Here is a 25809-nt window from a genome sequence, read left to right as displayed (position 1 = left end):
CTGTAGTTTTTATCATCTTTTCAATTCTTTAAAAAACCTGAAAATTGTTTTAGGTCTCATCCATTTTGAAATGTTTGATATCAGTTTGCCTTCATGAACTGATACCAAATCAGAAAGATCTATTTTTGTAGGTTCCATTTACAAGATTCTAGGCTAACTCTGAGATTTGGCAAATCTTAAGATTTTTCTTTTCATCTTTATTTTTTGGAGCCAGAAAGGTAAAGTCACCTCTCAGCAGCAGTCAGCAGCTGCCTCTTGCATTCCTCCACGAGCTCCTGGCCCCCTCTCAGCTGGTTCTCCTCTCATCTCGCTGCCTTTCCTTCTCAGCCTCTCTGCCAGTGGTCCCTCTGACAGTCCAGGGCTACAATGGTCCCTTCTTACCTGTATCTCGGCCTTCCTTCTCTCCTTGGCTTTAATACAGCCTATGGACCCTTAACGCCCAAACATGGATATTTAGCCTGGCCTCTCTAGAACTCCAGACCCATTTATCCAATTGCTTCCAGGATATTACCACACGAGTACCTAACTAGACATCTCAGAATGGACGTGGCCAACACTCTCATCTGCTCTCCCTTCATCCTTTCTCCTCCCTGACCTCACTCACAGCACTTCTGTGCTCCTGGTTGCTCCAGCCAAAGAGCTAGGCGTTATCCTTTTATCGTCCCTTTCCCTGGCCCTGATATCCAGTTCACTAGCAAACCCTGCCAGCTCTCCCTCCATAAAACACCCTCCCATCTGCCTACCTCTCCCCAGTGCCTGGTCTAGGCCACTGTCACCTTGTCTGGGTCACTCACTGAGCAGCCTTGTCTTCTGTGTCTATGTTGTCCACACTTAGTTCTCCACATCACAGCCAGAAACCAGTCCATCACTCCCATGAGTCAACCCTCTGATGGTTTCCCATGGCACTTGGAATGAAGTGCAAACTCTGTCTTTGATTTAAAAAATCTTACATAATCTGATTCCACTCTGCGCCTTGACCATTCCTGCCCTGGAGCCTTTACGCTAAGCATCACTGCTGCCTCAAACTCACGTCCTCCTGACGCCCCACCCTCAAATGGGTAGCTCCTTAAGTTTTTCAGATCTTTGGTTTAAATTTCACCTTCTGGGAGAGACCATCTGATCATCAAAACAATCACCTAAAAACTCTGACATCACCCTATTTTTTTAATGGCACCTATTGTGACTTTTTGTTTGTCTGTCTTCCCCAACAGAACATGAGCAGGGATCTAGTCTATCTTGTTCATCGATTCCACAAGGAAGGCATTCACAAATGTTTATAACCATGAACCATGGAGAGCCCGGGCATGTGTCCTACCCTAGGGCCTTCCTGGAAGTCTGGCAGGCTGGCTGAGGAGTAATTGCAGCCTCCCTGGATCCAGGTGCCGGGAGAGAACGAGATGCCGCTTCCACAAATGACCAGCAGGTGCTATGAGCTGCCTTTAGACACAGGCATCTGAGTTAGGGAGCTGGCCTGTTTTCCAGGATCCTGACTCTTGCCATCGCCCACCCTCGAGGGGGCTGACAGTCACCTGTCTCAACAGTGAAAGACTTCAGAGCAGCAGCCAGGCCTCCCTCTGCCTCTCCCAAGCTCTCCGCTGCAGAGATGTTTATGTGTCAAATAGCGCTCACTGTGTGTCACATACTAGTAAAACGCTAAGCACTTTACACAAGCTGATTCTTCACGACTCTGCGGTGGTACTACTGTCCCTATTCTAAAGACGAGGATACTGCGGCTCAGAGTGGGATGGGAAGCCAGGTGCCTGAGGCCAGAGCCCCCTCTCACCGTCACCAGGCTGCTCTGTCCTGGCACTGTAAGCCAGGGAAACTGGGCAGAAATTGAGCTCATGAGTGTGAACGGCAACTAATGAGCAATACTGTGTGCACTTAAGGGAGGCTTTATGGAGTCTACATGCTGAAGATAATGACACAAAGTACTATTTGGGCTCATTTTCATTTACTTATAAAACTCAAACCCAATGACTGTTTAAACCACACACCTCTTTGCACTCTTTTAAAAACAAAAATGCTTTAACCATCACATTTTGAACTTAAAAAACCAGGTTACAACATTAGCAATCAGAATGCGATAGCCAGAAAAATGCTGTTCAAGTGGAAAACGCAGGAATTTTGGCAGAATTTCAGACTGAAAGGCCCTTTGACTAAATCACAGAAGAGTCATTTATAAGATAATGTCTTTCAGGCTCCTAGTCTGAGCTCATGATGTTTTCTTCACAGGATAACCAAGTCTAGTGGCCTACATTTTGAAACAAACTTGGAAATTTAGGTAGGTGTTACCAAAATGAAGTAAATCCTCCTATGATTTAAGCACTGAATTCATTAGAAAAAAGAGATAAAGACTTTACCTCAGGCAGCCTGTTGTGTTGCGCAGAACAAGTGAAGTCTGAAATTTAATTTTATGATCATCATCAAACGAAGAGTTATTCCATCCGGAGTGTGGAACGATCACAGTGTTTGTTAAGGTCGAGAGAGCATCTCGAATGATTGTCATCTTGACGGCATCACATGAGGATAAATTCCAAAGAACTCCTAAAAATGAGAGTTTAGACATCAAATCATCAATGAAAGATGCTGCCGTTTCAGTAATGAAATAAACATACGAGCTCTCACTGATGTGAACCCAGTCTGCTCCGAACCTAATCTACTGCATCCAGGCTGGGCTGGATCCCTGGTAAATGTCGAATGAACATATGTGAGCTTCTGGCACTATTACAAAGCTGGGATAGTCCTTCTCTCAAGTTTTAGAGCCTATGTATCTATCAGGCAAGACAACTATGGCTTTTGCAAAGCAAATTAGTTGCTCTGTGAGGTGAGGGGCACTATCCAATAACATGGTCATAATATAACACATCTACGATTGTTGTAAAACTGCCAGTCATTGCGTTATCCCTTTCGTTCAATGTTCTGTGAGACAAACCATTTTTAGAACTTGGAATAAGCTTCTTTTTCTCAAAGGACTGGCATGTCTCTCCTCATCATGCCTTCTCCTCCTACTTTTGGTACTGGGATGCTCACACTTAATGCAGAAGCTTTAATGGCACGGGGGGGGGGGCTACTTTTGCTTCCTATTTATTTAGATAAGGTTTGGATATTTCTATTTCCACTTTTAAGAGTTTTATTACCATGTGTTTTAGAAGTGCAAGTTACTGCCACTCCATTTGGATACAGGTGAACCTCAATAAATTGAGTCACCCATACTGTAACTGATAACAAGACTGCTAGGACGAAAGACCTAAAATGTAGCTTATTAGAATGCTATTAAAATTGTAAGCACATTAGATTATCTTCCTATCTGTGTCAACTATGAGGTGGCTTAAGTGATTGTTGTAGCACACATATTTTCTAATAATTACTCTAAGAGCAAATTCAAGATTACATCTACTCTAATGTCATTTTCACATCAATGCATTTTCCTAAGTAAGAGGGAAGGAGGTGGAAGAGAAGTTGCAGTTCCTCTGTGGCTGAGGCCTCAGAACCCTGCATGCCGGCAGCGACAAGGACAGTGTGTGGTGACCCAGGAGCCAGCCTGGAAATAGCACAGGACCCCTTATGAGGGAGGGTGGTCCAGAGAGCTGACAAAAACTTTTATTCTTTTTGGAGGAAGGAGAGGTAAAAGCAAAGGGCTAGAAAGAAGGTAGTGCAGCAATACTCTGACGATTCACCAAGAGAGGACCATCCCTTGCCCGAAAGCCTGTCCTGACCCTCCACAACATGTGGTCGGCTCCACCCTGGGAAAACATGTGGGTCCTGTGTTCTGCTCCACACTGGCCTGCTCCTCTCCTCTTTCACTTGGCGTTGGCTTCTGTACCTGGGCTTCCCTTGCTCCCCGGGACTTTCACCTTGCTCTGCTCCTACCCTTTGCAGTTGGAGAGCCCACCAGAACCACAGCTTTTCAGGACCTCTGCCTCAGCAGAGCCCATCTAGTCAGGCTTGGAGAGGGGCGTGGGTGGGGAGAGGGGGAAAGAGTTCAAAATGAGGAAAAGGAAAGACCTTGCTTGGTCTCTGAAACCTTGTTCTTCCCACCATGACAGATCATTGCTTGTGTAGCCAGAGGTGGCACACAGCAGGGAGGTCCTACAGGTGCTTATGGAGCAAGCTCAGATTCCATAGGTGGAGCTAGTTCTCTGAGGATTCTGAGAACATGGGCTGTACGTTTCTACATAAAATGGTTCTATACTGTGCTACCTGGATTCTGGGCGTTTGCCGGACCCAGGGGTGGCCTGTGAGGAATAGGGTAGTACTGGGGGGTAGGGCTCATGATCCCCATCCAGTTCAACCAGAGCGGTTCCATACTAATCTCTCCTCAAGATTGGATTTCTTTGGGTGTTTCTGTTTAAAAAAAGGTCTCATGTCCCAAAGATATTTGAAAAGCACTCTTAGTGGAAAGGATTAGAGGACTAATGACCATGGAAGGGGCCTGGGAGCTAAGGATGAGTCTCTGGAGTTCTGTCCGACCCCAATAACAAGAGATGGGAAGCAAGACAGAAGAAGGAACGGGCCGAGGCATGAAGGGTGCCATGAATGGAGCTCTAACATTTCCTGCTAACAAGGCCAACCATACTCTTCCCAGGGTACTGATGGGGCCGTGGGGCGTGAGCCAGCCATAGGCCAGCAAGTGGCCAGAGCCCAGGCTCTGGTGGACAAGGGTCATTTCATAACTGTCCCTGCTGACAGTTTTATGGCATGTGATTCCTAATGCCATCGGAGCAAGTTACTTCTCTGTCAAAGCTTTCAAATTCCTCACTCCACAACATTCATCATGTAGGGAGAGCTGCAGTTTCTAATACTTCACAAAATAAATGCATCCCAGCAAAGTTAACAGCAAGGCACGGCTTGTGGAAAGCAAAACCTATCATAATATAGGCTCTGGGTGTAAAATTAGATCTCTCTGCAGAAAATTAAACAGCGTGAGTCACAAACTTCAGGTGAAAACATGACTAAGGGGGTGGTTCTTTAGTACGTTGGAGCTTGGAGTTGAGGCCGAGAACTTCTTTGATCATTGGCAGAAAAGCTTGTTTTTCATGGGTCCTGCCTCCACTCCTGGCTGCCTCTAAGACCTACTTCTGGTAAAAGGCTATTTCCCAGATTTGCAATTTTCCATAATTTTCTGTGTAGGTACAAGAATTTTGCATTGGTTTCTTTTTCTTAGTTGGCATTTAGAACAACTAGTGTAGATGTCATCCTACAGTTTACTATTATCCTTTACATCTTCATGGGCTTAAAGAGCATCAATGTCCATAAATCAATATAAACAAGAATAATGACCATTTCCTGTTTTTGTGTGTGTGTGTTTTACTTTGTCCCAGGAATTGTGTGCTTTATATACTAGTATAATACCTTAAAGAGTCAAGCTGCACAAAATTAACTTCCCATTTATTTTGTAGGTTTGAAATTTTAAAATATGGTTTTATTAATTTTTAGAGAGAGGAAGGGAAAGGGAGATAGAAACATCGATGAAAGAGAATCATGGATCGGCTGCCTCCCGCACACCCGCTACTGGGGATTGAGCCTGAAACATGGGAATGCGCCCTGACTGGAATCGAACCAGCAACCTCTTGGTGCATGGGCCAACGCTCAACTACTGAGCCACAGTGGATGGGCAAGGCTTAAAATTTTGCATGATTTTTTAAAGGATGCTAAGCATTTGTATTTCTAAATTTAATTTTAATTTTATTAGGCAAGCATATTGAAGCACAAAACTCTATCACCCTGTTTTTATGTCTTGTTACACGTATGCAGGGAATATAACAGTTACTCAAAATATTTGTTGATCGATCCAACTTAATATATTCTATTTGATTTTGGATTTCCCCTTTATTTCCTTGACTGTCAGACTTAGCTCTTAAATATTACCTCCCTTGCCTGCCTCTTCTCAAAACACAGCCTTCAGGAGAGTCTTTAAGGTCTATGAGGAGAGGGTCAGAACAAAATTCTGGATCTTTAAGGTAATTTGCCAGCATAGTTTTGCCTGCCTTTCACATGAAGACTCAAACAGATGGTTGTTGAAACTACTATTCTAGCTATGGGTATAGAAGAATCCCACTGCTGCTCCATCTCTTCAAACCAACATGCCGAACTTCCCATTCCTCAAACTTCTAACAGAAAGGATCAGTGTTGTCCAATTATAAATTGTTAAATTGCTAAAAATATGTAACCCTTCCGTAGACAAGCTGATTATGCTACCTTTTGGTCAACTGAGTTGACTTACGGATCATAAAACCAGTGTAATAGGGTAAAAAGTCAAGCTTTCATTTCTGCAACTTCAAAAAAATATTCAAAATTATTCTTGACCAGAAAAAAGGGTGTTTCCTATTTTTGCTGAGTCTGTGGCACTCAAGGGACCCACATAAAGGCAGCTTTGCCATCTGCACTGTAAGTTATATGATTCCACCCCTCCTGCACCTCACTGCGCAACACAAAGAGCTAGGACATTTGGTGTGGATTTAATTGGCCATTTCAAATATCAAAGCAAATCTTAAGATATTGGCTTTTCTTTCTCACTTTCTGTTTCAAAAATAAGGTTATGGAAAGCCAAAATAACCTGTTCTGATGAACCAATATTGAATGTAGAAGGTTCAATTAGACGTAAAAGCCTTACTTATGGCATGATTAATTTAGCTTTTCTACTCAAAAGTAAAAAGCACCATTCTTAAGGCCAGCTAATAACACCTTTGTACACTCCACTCCACTAAGGTAGTAATAAAACAGTGTTTTCTCTCCACTTAGTCTGTCTAGGGCTTCATTTAATGGGTCAGGAAGAATGTTGCCAGAGAAGTATGTAATGAATAGAAGATACACCAACTCTCAGAGCTAGAAAGGCTGATGAGCAAGTACAGAGCTGTGGGATGAGCACTTTCCATCATCATGATAAACCTTTAGCTCCAACATTCTAATGTAAAATTTGCTTTAAAAATATTTAGCAACACACTTCATGATCTCCTGGTTCCCAAAGAGAAAGTTAAAAATAAACTATAATTTAGTTTAGAAAGCTTGAGGTATTTATTTAATTTAAAGCAATTAGCTATTTGTTGTGAGGACTAAGTATATATACAAACTAATTTAGAAAATACCAGGTTGTGGAATCTAATAAACATAATAAACTGACAAACAAAACAGGCCCAGAGGCATGGATGCAAGGAACAGGCTGACATATCTCAGAGGTGTGTGTGTGTGTGTGTATGGGGGATATGGGGGATGGGAAGAGATTAACCAAAGAATGAATGAATATATATATCTCCATCCAATGGACACACAATAGTGTGGTGAAGGGACAGGGGGACTAAGGGGGGGAAATTGGGGGATATCTGCAATAATGTCAACAATAAGAAAAATAAAAATAATTAAAAAATAGGGAAAATCCTAGGGAATTTAATGCATACTAGTATTATTTTAGAAAATGCTGCTTATTCTCTACCATAGGAAAAGGTACACACAACAAGTAGTCAACAGTCATAATGAAACACTGCCAGGAGAGATGAAAGTTCATTTCCCCCACAAAGAATGAATCAAGTAATTAAAATACCATTTTACACAAATCCCATGCAGCAGAATTTTCAAAGAGCTCATGTTTAAAACTAGCTTTATAGCTTATTCTAACAGCCAAGTGATAATTTTATAGTCAAATTAGAAAATGGTTTAACTGATTAATTAAAATAATGGCACTATCTTAAAAAATGTATTTCTTAAAGGACATTAAAAGCCAAACAAAGAATATTTGGAAAATGCGATTTCTCTGGTAGCACACATACATAACACCCTGAACAATTACTTTTTCTGATATGAAAGAAATAAAAAACTATCAATTTTACATGGTATTACATTTATCCCCCATTTCCTAATTATGGAAAAAAACCACAAAAAACCCACAAGTGTTCTTGGACATCGCAAAAGGAAAAAGAAAATAAAAGTAAGTCCGAGTGCACTTCAAATATCACCACTGAACACGACCCTACAATTTCATTCACAAGCTACCCTCATTCTCAGTGTCTGTTCTTGACATTCTTGTCTTGGTCCCGCTCTTTCCCACGATGTCCACGAGGCAAGCTAAAGTCTCCAAGCCTTAGGGTGTGGGGGGTATCTACTCAGAGAACAGAGCAATAGGTCTTGCGCCCACTGTTCCTGGCACAGAGTGAGCGTCATGACAAGTCACTGTCCTAACTATGCCCCACCCCCCCAGGGCCGGAGACACTTCTGGTAGATACACTGGTCCCCTCCTGTCAAGTGTGCATCTGTGGACTCCTCGGAACAGGCTGGTGCCGTGTGTACCCACCCTGCAAGCAGTCTTGATAAATGGGGGTGGAAATATCAGACTAATATTTAAAATGTAATTCAAGACTGCAGATTGCATCCGAGGGTCAGAGTGTGTGCATCTCGAAACTCAGTCTGTGGGTGACAAATCAGGACCATAAGCCACTGAACCCCCGATTCTGGCACCTGCCTACAAGACATTCCCTACAAGTCTCTGGCTGAAACACGGAGGATTTAACAAAAAACACTTCACCATTTCGTCTCTACTACACTGTCACTGTATGGCCACCTAAATCCCATCAAAACCATGTACCTCATGCCTTTTAGACGCAGTTACTTTTACCCCAGCCTAGCACAGGCCTGCATGTGCAGTAAGTTTAGTAGCTGTCAGCCACAGGTGGCTACTGAAATGTGGCTAGTCCAAAGGTGTGCTATAGACATAAAATACACACTGGATTAGGAAGGCCTGGTACCAAAAAAGATTATGGAACACCCACTAATAATCTTTATACTGCTTATAAGGTGAAGTAAATTAGAACTATTGGGTTAAAGAGGCTACATTATTAAAAGAAATAACACCTGTTCTTCCCTTTTAATGTGGCTACTAGGAAGTTCAGAATTACTTCTCCTGTGTTATACTTCTAGTGGAAAGTGCTGGTAGAGGCGCTGTTCATTTTATGCCTCTGGCTCTAAGGGACACATGCAGGCTGGTCCTCGGAAGGCCTTGCCATGGTGACAACACAATGCAGCGAGGCAAAGCACCGAGCACAGGATGAGCAACAGCACGGCCCTCTTGTTGCTCGTGCAGGCATGCACAGACAGTCCCCAAGCAGCGGGGACTGTTTCACACCGGGGAAGCTGGTACTGGGAGAGGTGGTTTGCTTGGGGCCAGAGCTGGAAGGAAACATGTGGGTCTGACCTGAGCTCACACTTATTCACTCCCCAACACCATGCTGCCTCTCCCTGCAGGTTTTCCTGAGTGTGGGAACCTGTCTGGCAAGATTGGAGACCACCACATCTGGGATGGAGCGTGAGGAGCAGGGAGAACCTTCCAGGTGGACCAGACCAGGGGGAGGAGAAAGAGTGGGTAGCCTCGAGGCTGGGGCTGGCCTCACAGGTGAGAATGGGGAAGCAGTTTGACTGGCAGGTGGGGAAGTGTGGAACAGGGACAGGTGTCATTCCAGGGATGGCAGCGAGGCTGATGGACCAGGGGCGGCAGAGCCTATGTCCCAGGACAACAGTTTAGGCGCAGTGGTCGGCAAACTCATTAGTCAACAGAGCCAAATATCAACAGTACAACGATTGAAATTTCTTTTGAGAGCCAAATTTTTTAAACTTAAACTATATAGGTAGGTACATTGTTATTAACTTAATTAGGGTACTCCTAAGGCTTATGAAGAGCCACACTCAAGGGGCCAAAGAGCCGCATGTGGCTCGCGAGCCGCAGTTTGCCGACCACGGGTTTAGGGGGATGTGATGAGGCTCTGGAGGGGTGCTGTGGGAAGGCAAAGAGAAAGGGGGAGCACCTGTGATAAGAACTGGAGCCTGATGCAAGCTGAAGGTGGCGTCAAAGCTGAGCCAGCAGTTCGGCATGTGTGGGAATATGTGCTGTAGCAGAAATGAGGCAATCCAAGGGGGAGTGGGAAGGGAGCGGTGCAATAAAAAATGTCTGCCATTTGTGGCTTCGGGCAAACCACTCGAGCTTTCCACCAGTACTGGAAAGCTGTGAACAAATAATGAAACTGAAATGGAACTGAAACAATGAGAAAGCAATTATTATGAGACTGGGGAAGAGTATTGTGTTGAGTGATAGAAACACTTCACTCTGGATAAATTATGAGAACCAGTCACGGCGTTGGTGTAGCATCACTTCCAGGGTTCCCAAGATGCTATCATCTCAGCAGAGGTTCCTGCAACGCGAGCAGTGACTCTCAGAGCAGTGAACGTGCATGCCTGCTCCTGGCTTACAGGCCTGGCGTGTGGCTCCTTCATCCTCCCTGCTGCCAGGATGGGCCTGCCTGCTGCGTCCCCTGCTGTCTGGCATCGCTGGCCTCCTCGGTGGTGGGGAGTCTGGCCCGTGGGCCTTGCCTGACCACCTGGTTGCTGCAGTTAATGCACCCTCCATGTCAGGCAGGGAAAGCTAACTTAGCCCTAGCTGGGGTCATGCAGTCACTCCCCGGTTTCAGAAGAGGTGGCGAGTTGAGTCCGTAGGTGATCTGAGGGAAGGAGGCTTCCCAGGAGCTGGCTGTGTGAACTGAAGACCTGTGTGAGCCACGAATGCTGCGCTGTGGGGCCTGGCCCACTTACTCCATTTGAAGGGGCTTGCTCCTGCTGTTTAGATTTTCCCATCTAACAGACACCAGTGATAGCTTTTTAGTCTTTAAAGAACATGAGGGCTAGCCTGTGTTCCTGTGATTTTTCAGGTACAAAGGTGGATCACAGCACCTTTGAAAAGATCTGTCCATTTCTAGAGATCCATTTCCACGGAAAATAAACCAGCTTCCAATCCCAAAATGCTGACTGAGATTGCCCGGAAGGGTGCACAGGACAGCCGGTCTGTTGGGGGAGTTTGTAAACACGAACAGGCCACAGCAGTGGAAATCCTCCTGAGAGCATCACTCTGATGCAGAGGCAGCGAGAGGGCAGCGGCCAGTCCACCCAATTGTCCTTCAGGTTACTTCAGCTCCTGACACAGAAGTAGGGCATCTACACTGTTCCGTGCTGACTTTTACCTCCCCCAGGAGTGTGCTTATTCATCTGTAATTGCACTCACTCCTCAACCTCGTTGTTTGGTGTTCACAGAAGCTTAGAGACAAGAGTGCCTCCAGTCCCACGCCTTGGGAAATTACAGACTAAACGCTGCAAAGAACCTGAAAAGAGGGGCCTGAATCAGGGTCTCTTGGGCATCTTCTTTTTAGATTTTTATGAGGTGCCCTTATCTTTTGTGCATTTACTGGCTTTCTGGTCTACCAAGGGAGCGCAGCATTATGGGACTGTTCTTGTGCTGAGAAACCTACTCTGAACCGTGGCTGACCACCTGAGTTCGCAGGGGACCTCCAAGTCTCCCCGCTTAACGGCCCCATTCTGTTCAGCATTCAGAAGCCCCCACACAGACAGAAAGTTGTACTTCATGTCACATTCCTGTGTTTCCTAAGCAACCTGAAGCTTTATGATTACATCCGATCACTAGTGTGATGTGGCTGTGCTAGTGGCCAAGCTAAACAATACTTCTCTATATTCCTGAGTAAAATTCAAAGGGGATATGCGGTACATTTTTTCTTTTACCTTTCTGGTGGGAATTTAAAAGAACAAGGGAAATGACACCTGACAATGGGCACCTCAGATTCTGGGCCTGCCCTGCACGTGTCGTTGGCCTGGGGATGGCCAGGGCGGGCAGCGACAGAGGCAGGGAAGGAAGAGCTCCGCCTGCACGCCAGGAGCCCGCCTGGACTCAGTCTCTGGACCCCCTTTCTCCTCTCTTGTATGGGAGTGCAGGGCAGGACAGAGGACTTATTTAGGGTCTTTTCCAGCTCAAAGTTCTGCGACTCTGAATTAGGAGTTATCCGTTTATAATAAACCGTTTTTCATGATACTATTACATTTTTTGTTTATCATTTTACTTATTACCAATTTTTATGGTTTGAAATGCTCAGTAAAGAGAGCACACATTTCTATTGCTCTTGTTTTATAAAGTGGGCCAAGTGGTAAAGATCCTACTGACTTGGGCTGGGAATTGCAAGGGGATACCGCTAAATTTGTGAAAACTACCCAGGCAGCTCCTGAAAGTTAAGTGGCCCAGAAAAGGCAGGATAGAAACCAACAGTACAACTCCTCTCTGAATCAGAGAATAAACGACTGTTTTAATGGCACATTAATTAGGCCAAGGGGTCATGTTCAGTAAATTGTTTCATCCTCTAATGGCAGGATGAAACAATGCATGTCCACTAAGCCCTGGCTCTTTACAGGATGCTCTGCTGTCTGCTGAACTTTAGCCTGCCCACCTGCCCTTCCTTAGTGCATGACTCATTTTCTTATTTATCTATTGCCTAATTAGAAATAGGAGCTAATGACCAAGAAGGAATATGCCTCATTTCATGTTCTGCATAGTATCTGGAATCCATTGCTGGCATCCGAAAAATCTAAAAGAAATGTGTAGAAACATTTTACTTAGCCATATGGATGACTAATCACTTGCTAAATTGGAAGTAATATGACTATAGCTACCACTTTAACCATCTTACGCCATAAGCATCTATAAATGCAAGCGGCGGACCTTTTTAAATTAAATTCAAAATAGCGTGGCAGTTAACTGGTTAAAAAAGTCTATTATTATTCAAGAACAAAGGCTACTTTTTGTATTTGACACCAGTGTTAATGGTGGTAAGAGACATGTGATAGTTTGGGGACATTTGTTTCATTAAAAAGTAGGCCTCCAGATTTTGTGCAATATCTTCCATTTCTATAGTCTTAAAAAAAATGATGCTTTTAGGATGCTTAAAAACTAGAAACTCATATTTACTAGCTTAGGAACACTATTTAATTATCTTGAACAAATGAGTTCAACAAGAACAAATGAGTTCCTTTGTTCCATCAAAAACAAATGAGTTATTTTCTAGCGACAAGATGTTCCTACTTTCCACCCACAGTCTGTGGCCCAGCATTCATCCATCTTATAACCCAATGAGGGAAACCATACTTCATCCAGCTTTCAAGTACCTGTGCTTTCTTTTTTTAGAAAAAGCAACCTCACCCTGGGCACCCACATATATTAACAATTACTACAGAAAAAAATCGTTGATTAGGTTTCAACCTGGAAAATGTTCAACACAATGGAGAAAACGCAAATATCATGTTACATATTAGGGAACTATTTTAATTAACAGTGACAGCCCAATTGTCTTGGGAAAATACACTTGGCAAAAAACATTTTTCCTTTTATTTCCCTGCATAAAGATGTGGCCAAAAATGCAGGCCCTGGGCAGTCATTAAATTTAAAGCAAAGGCGAGGCATCTTTCAAAGAAAACAGCTAAAATTTTTTCATTTAAGTACAATAAAATGTCAAACTGAAACAAAGGGGACAAGGAAAAAAGGCTGTGGATTGATAATTAGGTAGAATTACTCGATATTAAGGATAATAGAACACCTAGCTTCAAAGGGATAGTAATTTCTTCAAATAGTACAATACTGCGAACATATCAGTTCATTGTGCTTCATCTCTCCATGATCCCAAGTTGAATGCAATTTGCACTGAAGAACTCTTAGGCACCCGACCAGTGTAGCTCAATAGATGAGTGTCAATCTATGAACCAGGAGGTCACGGTTTGATTCCTAGTCAGGGCACATACCCAGGTTGTGGGCTCAATCCCCAATAGGGGGCGTGCAGGAGGCAGCCGATCAATGATTCTCTCTCATCATTGATGTTTCTTTCTCTCCCTCTCCCTTCCTCTCTGAAATCAATAAAAATATATTTTAAAAAAACCCCACAAAAACAATTCTTAGGCTACACCTATAAAGTCCAAGCATCATGCAAGGCTGTCCAGGGCCACAGTAATTTGTAGAAGACACTGGCAGAACACTGAAATTTGGAAGATATTGTTCTATTTACAAAGGGGATTTTATAGAGATGGGCAGCTGATATGGAACATTGGGTGACAGGGTCACATGCACCCTGCCACCCATTTTGAAACACACATATTTTAATGAGGATGGTTCAGATGGGGACACACTTTCCTGCTTAGGAGATAGATGGGAGGCTGGTTCCAAATGCTAGATGTCAGCCACCTGTAGATGGGGGAACAGGTCTTCTCCTGCAGGGCCATTGCTTGGCAAAACGAGCTCCTGAGGGCACCTCTTCCTCGCCTTCTCAAGTCACACTTAATGTCTCCTTGTTGCTTTTGAATAACCCTGCTGCTCAGCCTTAATTTCATGAAGTAATGAGCTCCCTGTCCCTGTGAGTTCAAACACATGATGGGCAGTGACTTTGTGTGAAAGCTGTACATGGGATCCATGGCTAACTGGGCAAAATGAATTCTGAGGTTCCCCTCCAACCTTGTGGTTCTGTAATTTAAAGACAGCTTATGAGTATTTGGCTTGAGGAAGAGTTAATGAAAGAGCTCAAAGATCTGATGTCATATACACGCAACTCTGCTAGATTTATATTATGGCTCGGTCGTTTCATGTTAGCTAGATAATGTTTATAAAGACATTAAACTTGGCTGACATCTAGCCTTTGGAACCGGAACTCACTTCTGAAGTCCTCTGGGCCAGGTCCTTAAAACGTGGCAATTGGGTGTTTACACACTGACCACACCTATTCTAAAGTAAAGACTACTTCTGAAGAGAGTATGTCGTAAGTAATCAGTCCACATATGAGAATAAATTGTTAGGGGTAAAATTATATAGTCATAAAGAATTCATAATTTCCCCTACCCTACAAGTATGGCGAAAAAATACTTCTTAAATGCTAAAAGCTATTGTCAGCTGTTTCTAGAAAAGAAATATGAGGTGGGTGCTGGTGTTACACTGGAAGCAACATAATCTATTCAGGGAAATGGCTCTTTTGGAATTAGGAAACACTAACATCCTCCTTTCAAGGCCAGGGTCCATGTTTTCAAACAGCTCGTGTTCTCAGCAATGAGTACCGTAGCCACACAGAAATAGAAAAATATAGAGGAAAGGATCTAAATTAGTACTCACATCCAGAGTATAAATCAGGAAAATTAGTACATAAAAGCCCTTCGTAGTGAAGGCTGGCTCTACTTCAAATAAATCTGATTTATTCTCAAATGAAAAAGAATCACAAAACCTTCATATACTTTTCTTCCTGTTTATCACTACATCTTACAAGCTCCTAGAACTCAGCTCAAAAAGTCCCTGCAACTGTTCCTCCCAGAGACAAACACCTCAGAAACAGAACTCCAGCAGAGACCTATTCCTCTTACGACAGAAAATGAGAAGAAAGCTGCACATTAAGAATGTAAGAACCAAGTCACGATTAATCTGCCTAGTTAATCAAAAGAGAATACATCTGAGAGTGTGAGCTGGCATGGCCATGGCATACTCACCCCCATGTTGGGTGCCATATGTGCCGAGCCAGTTCAGCCAGGTTCAGAGAGCCTGAGAGGGGGCGGTGAAGGATTGAGAAAAGACAGACAAGAGAAGAAAGCTGGGTCTGGGTGGGACGCTGTCCTCTCTGATGGAGAGCTAGAGATAGCACCACAGCCTGAAAGCCGTGTCTATATTTTATAGCCAGATTCCACGAGGCAAAGTAAGGGCGTGGTCAAGATGTTTACAATGTTCTAATCTACTCAATTACATGCACCTGAACTCTATCAAGCCCACATCACTCAGCCACGTGGGACCACAGGTTCCGACCATAGGTTCAAGATTACAACTACGGCCTTTGGCTGTAATTGTGCTGGGAGGGCTTTGCCCTCCAAGCTGGGACTTGGCATGTCGCTTTGCCATGAGAGGACCGTGCCCTCTCATTAGTCCGAGGCTTGAACCTGTACAAACACTGTAGCCGCTCTCCACAAGGGTGAGCTGTGGTCCCTGGATCACCGCTGACCCCTCGGGGAGCCACGTGCATCAGTCGGCAGCCTTGTTGGCTGCACAGGTGTGTTACTGGGAGAAGATACTTGGACATTACACACAAAGTGTGAAGTGATGGGAACAAAACATCAAACAATGAGAGAAGGCACTCACTGACTGCAATACCACTGTCTCCTCTGTGCCTCCCAACAGGGAGCGCAGGGCAATGTTACCACAGTGATTGTGTGGACTTTCAGGATGAATACTCTTAATTCTATTTAGCTTCTTCTACTTTCATTTTATATATATACACACATACATATATATGCAGGTGTAAATAATTTATTTTTTGGTGTGAAAGGATGAGATGTCTCAAAGCATTTTAGAAATAGAGAGTAAATACTAATAAATCAATATGCAATTTAGATGTGTTAATATTCAAACAATACTAAGGCAGGCAGCACAATCTGAGTACAAAAGTTTCGTATCTTATTTGGAGTGCAGGGTACTGTATGGTGAACCTAATATTTTATGTGGAAGTTAGTTCCTTTGAAATATTAGATTCATGATGGTTTGCTACATTCCCAAATGTTACTGAATTGTAGCTGACAGAATCTGCAGTTCTGATTTCATAGTGAAAGCCAGTAGGGAATGGGATTAATTTTGGAAAAAAAAAGTTGTTAAAAATATTTAAATTAAATGTTTCAAGCATGACAAATAGCATAGCAATTATTAAACAACACCTGGGTATCTACTATCCAGCTTTGTTAAATATTAATTGTTTTGTTTCAAATTACTTCTTTTTTAAAGACACAGAGCTAGATTATAGCCCCCAATCTCAGTTTCTCCAATACCCCCATCCTGTAACCACTATCATGAATGTATTATCATTCCAACGAAAACTTTTAACTTTATTGCATATGCATGTATCAAAAATAATTTAAAGCCTCAACCTGCATATTTATAAAAATAGTATCATAGTATTTCTGGAGATTTACCCATGTTGCTATAGATTGCTTTAATACACTTATTTTAACCTTGTATATGCTTTCATTGTGTGAGCATACTGCCATTTATTTAATCATTTGCCTACCAATGAACATTCAGTATTTCCCACTAATGCTCTATTATAAATAATGCTGCTGTTTATTTGCCCTCCGGCAGAATCTTTCTTTGACTTGACCTCAAGCACTCCTGCACCTACCCGATGGTGTTGCAATGTCCAGTCTCTCAAGACATATAGCTCAGTTCCTCCTGTCTCTCACTCTTCACACTAGTCCATCATGACTTGACCATGAATAGTTCTCTAACTGTTCCCTCTTCTGCACCACCCACCTCTTCTATTATTGATAGAGCTCAAGCTGTTGTTGTCTTTAGACTCCTGACGTCCTCATAGGCCTCTCAGATGCTAGGCTCATCCCCTTCCAATCAATCCTCCACCTGCTGCCTGAGGAAGAATGCGGTTAAAAGCCAAAACTGGCTCTGTCCTGCCCTGCCTTCATCCCCACTGCATGCGGGACACAGACCCCTCATTTAGGTTCCCCAAACAAGGCCTGCATCTCTCTCTGGCCTGGTCTCCCTTCAGCATCCTCTTCTGGCTGGTTCCTCTGACTTTACATCCATCCCATGCTGGCTCTGAGCCTCTGCTTATGACTTGAAGTATCTCCTCTGTTTACTCAACCAAAGCCTCCTCATCCTTTAGGACAACTTCAGTTTCACATCAAACAGGGAACTTCCCTACCCATTCATGCTCTGTGCTCCCAATGCCTCTTTTTTTTAAAAAAAATTTTTTTTATTGAGAGGAAGGGAGAGGTAGAGAGAGAGAGAAACATCAATGATGAAAGAAAATCACTTAATGGCTGTCTCATGCATGCCCCCTACTGAGGATCGAGCCTGCAACCCAGGAATGTGCCCTTGACTGGAATCGAATCTGGGACCCTTCAGTCCACAGGCCGATGTATCCACTGATCCAAACCAGCTAGGGCCCAATGCCTCTTTAATGAGTCCTTTAACTTGCCATTTTTCACTTCCATCCGCAGGACCTCATGTTCCTCCCGAGTCTGAGTGCTACCTGAGGGCAGGGACTCAGTTCTATTCATCCCCAGGTCCTAGGAAAGCATCTGAGGTACTAACAGGCATTAGGACTTGGGCTGAGCTGAAGTGGAAGGCAGCTGATCCATTAAGTGTAGTATTTTATTTTCAAAATAAAGGAGAGACAGTCTTTTTAAATGGAGATTTACTATGGAATACATAATAAAAACGACATTCCGCCCTCTATGAACAAGACATCTGTTAGCTGACACTTCTGCATCTCTAACCATAACTATCCTAGCATCACCAGAGAGCCTTCTGAATCATGGCGTTAAATTACACTCAGCCTACGTCACAGTTGTGAGCACTATTTCATCTCCTATCTACACCCTCCAACTCCTTCACAAGGCACCATACAAGGGCACAGTCCAGACCGTTTCAGCATTTCCTCCAGGAAAGATCACATTCTTTACCCACCTGTAACAAGCTCCCTTACTTCTGCATCAACAGATTTTCTCAACAGTCTCAACAAGGCAGGTATCCCACCAACATTCTTCATTGCTATTTTATTTTCATCTGTCGACTTGCCAAAAACAAGATTTCGGAGGGCACCACAAGCATTCTTCTGAACTTCCAAAACTCTGTGGTCCAAAAGGTCAACCAGATGCTTGATTCCCCCTAACCTACACACCTAGAATGAGAAATATTAAGTACCAGGCCTAAGTGACATGAGATTCAGCAGTGATCAAACAAAAGTCTTTTATAAAAAGATCACAGGAAATGGACAACTCCAGATAATTTCAAAAGGTTACTTTTCATTCTACATAACCATCCTTTCTAAATGTTAAGGACACTATCCAAGATGCAGCTCATTTCCCGGGTACATGACTTAAAAAAGGGAAGGGAGACCAAGGTGGATTAATGGCAGGTGTAGGTAGCACAGTCCTACTCCAACCCTCTGAACACAACAGGGTTGTGCTTCCACTCTCGAGTGCAAAGAACAAATACACAAGCACAACAAAGCTATATGCAGGGTTGGAAATCACACAGAAAAGGATCTGTGACTAAAGTCACTGGATTCTTAGAACTGTTCCTCTAAGCTACTCTCTTTAAATTTTCTTCCATTTGTCAATTCATTCGTACATTATGTGAATATTTCTAGACTTTATTTACTGCATCCACCTTTAGGTCCACAACTGGTATGTTGTTTTGCATATTAAATCGAGGAGAAACACTTAAGTTCTATGTGAAATTGCAGGGGGTTGGGGGATGGCTTAAAATGTTAAAAGAAATAATCTGTATGACATAGGACACCAGCCAATAACCAATGACTCACTGTGTTTCTGCAAATGCCAAAAAACGTAAAAATGTGAACTAAAATATTCCTATATGTTCAGTATTAGTAACGGTCATAAATCTTCAGTAATTTTACTTAATTGTATGTTGGCACCAGTCTTGACCAGAATCTCATGAAATACATGAGCTCATTTGTTTTAGACATACTGTAATTTTTATGCAAAATACTTTACAAATGCAGTTTAAATTGATCTTTGCTTCATGTTTTATATTTTTACAAATAACCTAATGAGTGAAAGTGCTAAAAGCACTCTAAGAAATATACTCATCCCAGTTTTTCCTGAGAAATACTGAAATGCACAATTACGAAGTGAAAGCATCCCTGGTATCAGAATCCCTCTAAAAGGGCATCTGGTAATTTCTTAAGCACGCAGGCATGCGACTGCTAAACGAAAAGCCACTGCCTCTGCCTGCGGCCCCGGCACTGGGTCCTGTACCTCCATCTTGACTTTGTTGTCACCGAAGCACAGGTGCTGCAGGTAGGCCGCCGCGTTCGCCTGCACGGAGGGGAACTGGTGCTGCAGCATGTGAATGACCTCAGGCAACTCGGGATCACGCCAGGCGAACTCCCTGCATGAGGAAAAGACAGCTTCAGAAAGGAGGCCCATGTTTTTAACAATACAAAACATTTGGCATAAGAAAAAAGCTCAGCTGAGACCAAAATTGGAAGTTACAAAAGACCTAAAATACAAGTATATGTAAATAATTTTCCCCCTGATGAACATATGCAGAGGCCCAGATGCTTAGGATCCTAAAGCAGTCATGATGCACAGATGCACAGAAAGAGATTCAAGGGGACAGACAAGTTCTTAACATGAGGAACGTTCTCATTTTCCTTGCCTTGATTCTAATTCTATGCCTCTCCACCTATCAAGAAATTCGCAAGGCTCAGGTAAATAAGTGTACTTTAGCTAGGTGAGATGTCACGCTTGCGGAGAGAACGAAGGGCTGGTGGAAATACACAGATCGCAAATGTTGTGGGCCTGGTGATTTTCAACAAGTGTCATGTTTATTGGCTGCTCTTGATTATAATTATAAGTAAGAAACACAGAAAGTTATTAAAAGTATTTTCTTATCAGCAATCCTATGTGCAGAAAATTGAAACACTGCTGGCATTTTCTGCTGGTCTTTTTTCAAAGTATGTGCAAATGTGCACATGTGTGCATACAGAATTTTTTCCAAAGGACTGGATTATTATTGAATAGCACTTAAAATTTCATGAGTACCTATTCTGTGCCAGGCACTATTCTAGGCATTTTATCCACATTACTGGTAATTTATTCTTATAGCAGCCTTATGGATTTGGAGACCAAGGCAGAAAGATGAAGCGACCTGTCTAAAGTCACCCAGCTAGCCAAGAGTAGAGCAACATTTGAACGCAGGCAATCTGAACTCAGAGCCTTGAAGCCTAACATCCTGTGTTATCTCTCCTACTTCCTGTAAAAGAAGTATACAATTATACTAAGCATATATACTTTTACATTTTGTTTTTTTCAGGTAACATCAAACTGTCAGAATTTTCAGATGTCAACTGATTGCCCCACTATTTGGAATCCTTTTTAAATATGAATTTATGCTTATACCATATGCAGACCAATTTCTTACAAAAAGTTAAAAAAGCAATAAATTCGCAGACTTTGATTACAGGACAAAGTAAACTGTTAATCCAAAAATGAATTAATATTGAATAAACTTTTTTCCATCCCCACACAATTACAAATTATTTTCTTGTCATGAGAACTTTTAAGGTTTACTCTCCAAACAAATATATTTTCAAATATAAACTACACTGTTGTTAACTATAGTCACCATGCTGTACATTATATCCCTAGGAACTATTTATTTTAACTGGAAGTTTATAGCTTTTGACAACCTTCACTCATTTCTCTCACCCCCAACCCCTGCGTCTGGCAACCACCAATCTGTTCTCTGTACTGATGAGTTTAGTTTTGTTTTTCCAGATTCCACATATAGGTGAGGGCATATGGTATTTGATCTGGTAGTCTGTGTCTGACTTCTTTCACTTAACATAATTCTCAGGGTCCATCCATGTTGTTGCAAATGGCATGATTTCCCTTTTAATGGCTGAATATTCCATTTTCTTTACCCATTTATTTCTCTATGGACACTTAGCTTGCTTCCACAAAAACATTTAAATTAACAACCAGTGATATTTCTACTGCCCAGTTTTTTTGTTTTTTTTTAAAAATATACTTTATTGATTTATTACAGAGAGGAAGGGAGAGGGATAGAGAGTTAGAAACATCGATGATAGAGAAATATCGATCAGCTGCCTCCTGCACACCTCCTACTGGGGATGTGCCTGCAACCATGGTACATGCCCTTGATCGGAATCGAACCTGGGACCTTTCAGTCCGGAGGCCGATGCTCTATCCACTGAGCCAAACCGGTTAGGGCTTGCCCAGTTTTTAAAGGCCTAGTGTCTCTCTTGGTCTTGGAAGGCTCCATGCATTAACAAATATTTAGTGAATCCTTACTAGGCTGCAGGTGCTAGAGGTACAAACATTGAATTTAATTTGGTTTTATGGATGCCGAACTAAAGAGTTTAGTCTTAATACCAGCAACAAATTATTAGTTATCTATTTTACTGGCATCAGCATTGGGTCAAGAGCTTTACATACATGATTTTATTTACCTCCATTGTTGCCCCATGAGGTAAACACTATTAAATAACTTTAGATATAGACAAAGAACCAATGAAGTGGTGAAGGTTAGTGAAAGCCAGGTGGCCTATAGACATGGTGAGGCAAAAGTAGGTTTACAGCTGTTTGTATGCAAAATACAAAAATTAATAAATAATAATACAAGAATAAACTGTGTTTTGTGTACTCACCACCGTAAACTTACTTTTGCCCCATCCTGTACTGTCAGCAACAGAGAGCTAATGGAGGTTTTGAAGCAGAAGAGTGACAGAATGGGACATGGTCACATTTATAAGGAAGATACTCATCCATTCTCTCTGTCTTGCTGGGGCCACTCTAATAGCCTCCTACATGTTCTCTCTGCTTCAAGCGCCACCCCTCCTCTCATCCACTCTTTGCACAGCTTCCATATGATCCTCTGAAAACTAAAGTCAGTGGAAATTTCTGGCTTGGAGGACAGCCTGGATGACCATTTCATGAATAGACATTATGAACACCACAAATGGCCCAGCCAGTGTGGTTCAGTGGTTGAACACTGACCCATGAACCAGGAGGTCATGGTTCAATTCCTGGTCAGGGCACATGCCCGGGTTTCGGGCTCAATCCCCAGTAGGGGGCATGCAGGAGGTAGCTGACTGATGATTCTCCCTCATCATTGATGTTTCTATCTCTCTCTCCTTCTCCCTTCCTCTCTGAAATCAATAAAAACATTTAAAAAAAATCACGTTACACAAGAATGTAATCTTTGAAAGATGGGAATTACCGCAGGAGCCTCATATTCACCTGGCTTTCTGCCTGAGGGCACTTTGGGATTGTAGCATAAGAAGCACAGACCCTTAAGGAAAGTATCGATGATGAGCTGAGAGACTGGAATTTGGAGATGCCAAAGTGGTTAGAACTTGTAGGGCAGGGTAATGGAGAGCAGGGAACTATGCAGAACAGATTCTACGTGTGTGTGGGAGGATTATTTACAAGTTCGTAGTTGAGTGTTGGGCTGTGCACATATAGGGCACATGTACAGGTCCGGTGGAAAGTGGCTGCTGCAGGACTGAGAGCTAAGCATGTGCCTGCTTTGACAGCACGTTGGCTAAAGTTAGAGCTGAGTTTATGCCAGGTGATGGTGGACTTCCATCTCAGTCAGAGTGCAGACCTTACTGAGCACCTAATCGCACAAACCATACCAGAGAGTAAGGGCCATGTGCTAGGAGTTAAACAAATCGGAAATAGACCCGTCCTAACAAAGAACAAAACCAATCTCAACAGAATCAAAAGCGTCTGCCAGTGATTGAGTTATCTGCCACAATAAAACCTCAGGACCCTAACAGGAGACAACATAATCCTGAGTCCCTACAATGTATCATCCATAACAGTTCACACATAATTTAATTGGTAGGCCTCAGAAGAAACTAAAAAATATGACTTACAAAAGTATAAAAAACCCAAATAATAGAAACAGACCCAGAAAAAAAAAACAGATAGGACAGTCCGGCCGGAGTGAGGCGCGTGGGGCTCTGGGAAGTATTGTCCTTTGTCTAAGGGCCCGAGGTGCAGACCTTACTGAGCACCTAATCGCACAAACCATACCAGAGAGTAAGGGCCATGTGCTAGGAGTTAAACAAATCGGAAATAGACCCGTCCTAACAAAGAACAAAACCAATCTCAACAGAATCAAAAGCGTCTGCCAGTGATTGAGTTATCTGCCACAATAAAACCTCAGGACCCTAACAGGAGACAACATAATCCTGAGTCCCTACAATGTATCATCCATAACAGTTCACACATAATTTAATTGGTAGGCCTCAGAAGAAACTAAAAAATATGACTTACAAAAGTATAAAAAACCCAAATAATAGAAACAGACCCAGAGAAAACCTAGATGTTGGAATTATAAGAAGAGGACTGTAAAATGGTTACTATAAATGTGCTCAAAGTCTTAAAGGAAAAGATGTATATAAGAACTGAATAGATGGGGAATATTATCAGAGACATGGAAACTGTATAAGAAGAAGAAGAAGAAAAAAAGAACCAAATGCAAGTATCTGAAATAGAAAAAAATCACTGGATGAGCTTTAAATGTATTGGAGACTGTAGAAGAGACAATAAATTTGAAGACAGATCAATTAAAAAATCCAATCTGGAGAATATATAGAAAAACAGATTTAAAAACCTGAAGAGAGCTTCAGTAACCTGTGAGATGTCAAGTTATCCCAGAAGAAGAGGAAAGTAGTTTGGGACACACAAAAAATATTTAAACAAATAATGGTGGAAAATGTCCCAATTTTGGTAAAAATCATCAACCAAAATTTAAAGAATCTTAGTGAATCCCAAGCAAGTTAAATGTAAAGAAAATTATACCTAGGCCTCTCACAGTAAAACTGTTAAAGTTAAAGATAAAGAGAAAAATCTGAAAGGCAGCCACAGAGAAGATTCATTACATAATGAGAACAATGATACAAATGATGTCTGATTTCTCATTAAAAATAATGAAGCTCTGATGACAATAAATGAACATTTTTTAAACTACCAGGGGGGAATTATACCTATCTATCCCAAAAATTTATATCTAGCAAAACTATCCTTTAAAAACGAGTGAAATTAAAACATTTTCAGGTTTAAAGCTGAGAGAATTTCTTGCCACTAGATATGCAGCACAAGAAAGGCTTTTTAGTTTGAAGGGAAATGAGGAGAGATAAAAAACTGAATTTATAGGAAGACAGGAAGAGAATTATAAATAGTAAATATGTAGGAAAATACAATAACCATCTTTTATACTTCTATTACTTTCTTTAAAAGACAATTGACTATTTACAGTAAAAATAGTAACAGTATATTATGGATTTTATAATGTATGTAGAAGTAAAACATTTGACAATATATAAATGTCAAGGAGATGATAAATGAAATTATCCCATAGAATATGAAAGATTAAGCCCTGCTCAAAAAACATCACCAGGATGCTGTCACTTTAAGTCACTTTCCATAGGAAGTATTTTTGTTACTCCTTTAAGATGTATTGTTAGTACTAGTAATCATTTTGCTTCCAAACTAGAAAACTATTTTAAAAAACCCTCATAGATCTCCTTTTATATAGAAAAAATGAATAATTTCTTCAGTCTTACAGGAATGTTTCAGGCTAATTATAATGTAACATTAATCATAAAGTAAGTAGGTTTAGAAGTGAGTAAACACTTAAGGTTGCCATTTTCAAAACAAAATTAAATAATAGTTAACATAAGCTTTTTATTTAGCTTTGAATATTCAAACTTCAAATTCACCTGGATTCCAGTTTCAGGTAGAAAAAATACACCTATTATTATAAGATAATCATTTATTCATCTTACAAATGCATTATCAGTAAGCATTCACATAATCAAAGCTAGCTATAACTTTTATGCATTAGACTATGAAATTATCATACTATGAATAGCTGAAATATATTATCATACATGAAATCCTTGTTTATAGTGAATCAACTCACATCAGAGGTCAGAACTGAATTCTTCAGGGACACATGTTAAACTCAAAGCTCTAATCAAACCACTGCCTCTCTGGGTAGCTGTTCTTTTCTCTGTAGGTTCAGCCAAGGTATGGTCTAAATGACCTATAATTCAAAGCCCTTTTTAGGATTTCTCCATGTATTAGGGTGCCATAGTCTTTGTCATTTTGAATTTTTTAAAAACAAAATCATGTAAAAGTATTTCTGAATTACATTAAAGGTGCTATTAGACAAATTATTTTACAAAATCCTTAAAATGACAAAAAGGTGGCAAGCAGAATAGCAGAATCAAATGTATATATAAACCATAAAAAATTTTAGAAAAAAGAGTTAAGTGGAGTGGTTTTAGGAAAGCAGTGGGCTTCCCATTTAACTCAAAAATACCTTTAGTTATTTTGTTTTAATAACCAAAACCTCACTGATGCTTTTATTTCACATTTATTAGAATAAGTTGGTAGGTTGATAAA

The 25809-nt window shown here is 41.7% G+C and overlaps 1 protein-coding gene across 6 annotated transcripts in view; it reads right to left on the bottom strand.

Annotated features, from left to right (window-relative positions):
• PKP4 (plakophilin 4) overlaps positions 1-25809 on the bottom strand; it is a 159775-nt gene that overhangs the window by 20819 nt on the left and 113147 nt on the right. For all 6 annotated transcript variants that reach the window (XM_014534081.1, XM_014534083.1, XM_014534082.1 and 3 more), the window contains exons 9-11: positions 19621-19753; positions 18305-18518; positions 2364-2547 (exon numbers count right to left, since the gene is read on the bottom strand). In XM_014534081.1, the coding sequence (XP_014389567.1) occupies positions 2364-2547; positions 18305-18518; positions 19621-19753 (531 nt within the window). The remainder of the gene's footprint in view (positions 1-2363; positions 2548-18304; positions 18519-19620; positions 19754-25809) is intronic.

The sequence above is a fragment of the Myotis brandtii genome, unplaced genomic scaffold (assembly GCF_000412655.1).
Source record: "Myotis brandtii unplaced genomic scaffold, ASM41265v1 scaffold125, whole genome shotgun sequence".
NCBI classification, from domain to species: domain Eukaryota; kingdom Metazoa; phylum Chordata; class Mammalia; order Chiroptera; family Vespertilionidae; genus Myotis; species Myotis brandtii.
Note: the sequence above shows the minus strand (reverse complement) of the source record. Positions and strands in the feature narration are given on the sequence as shown.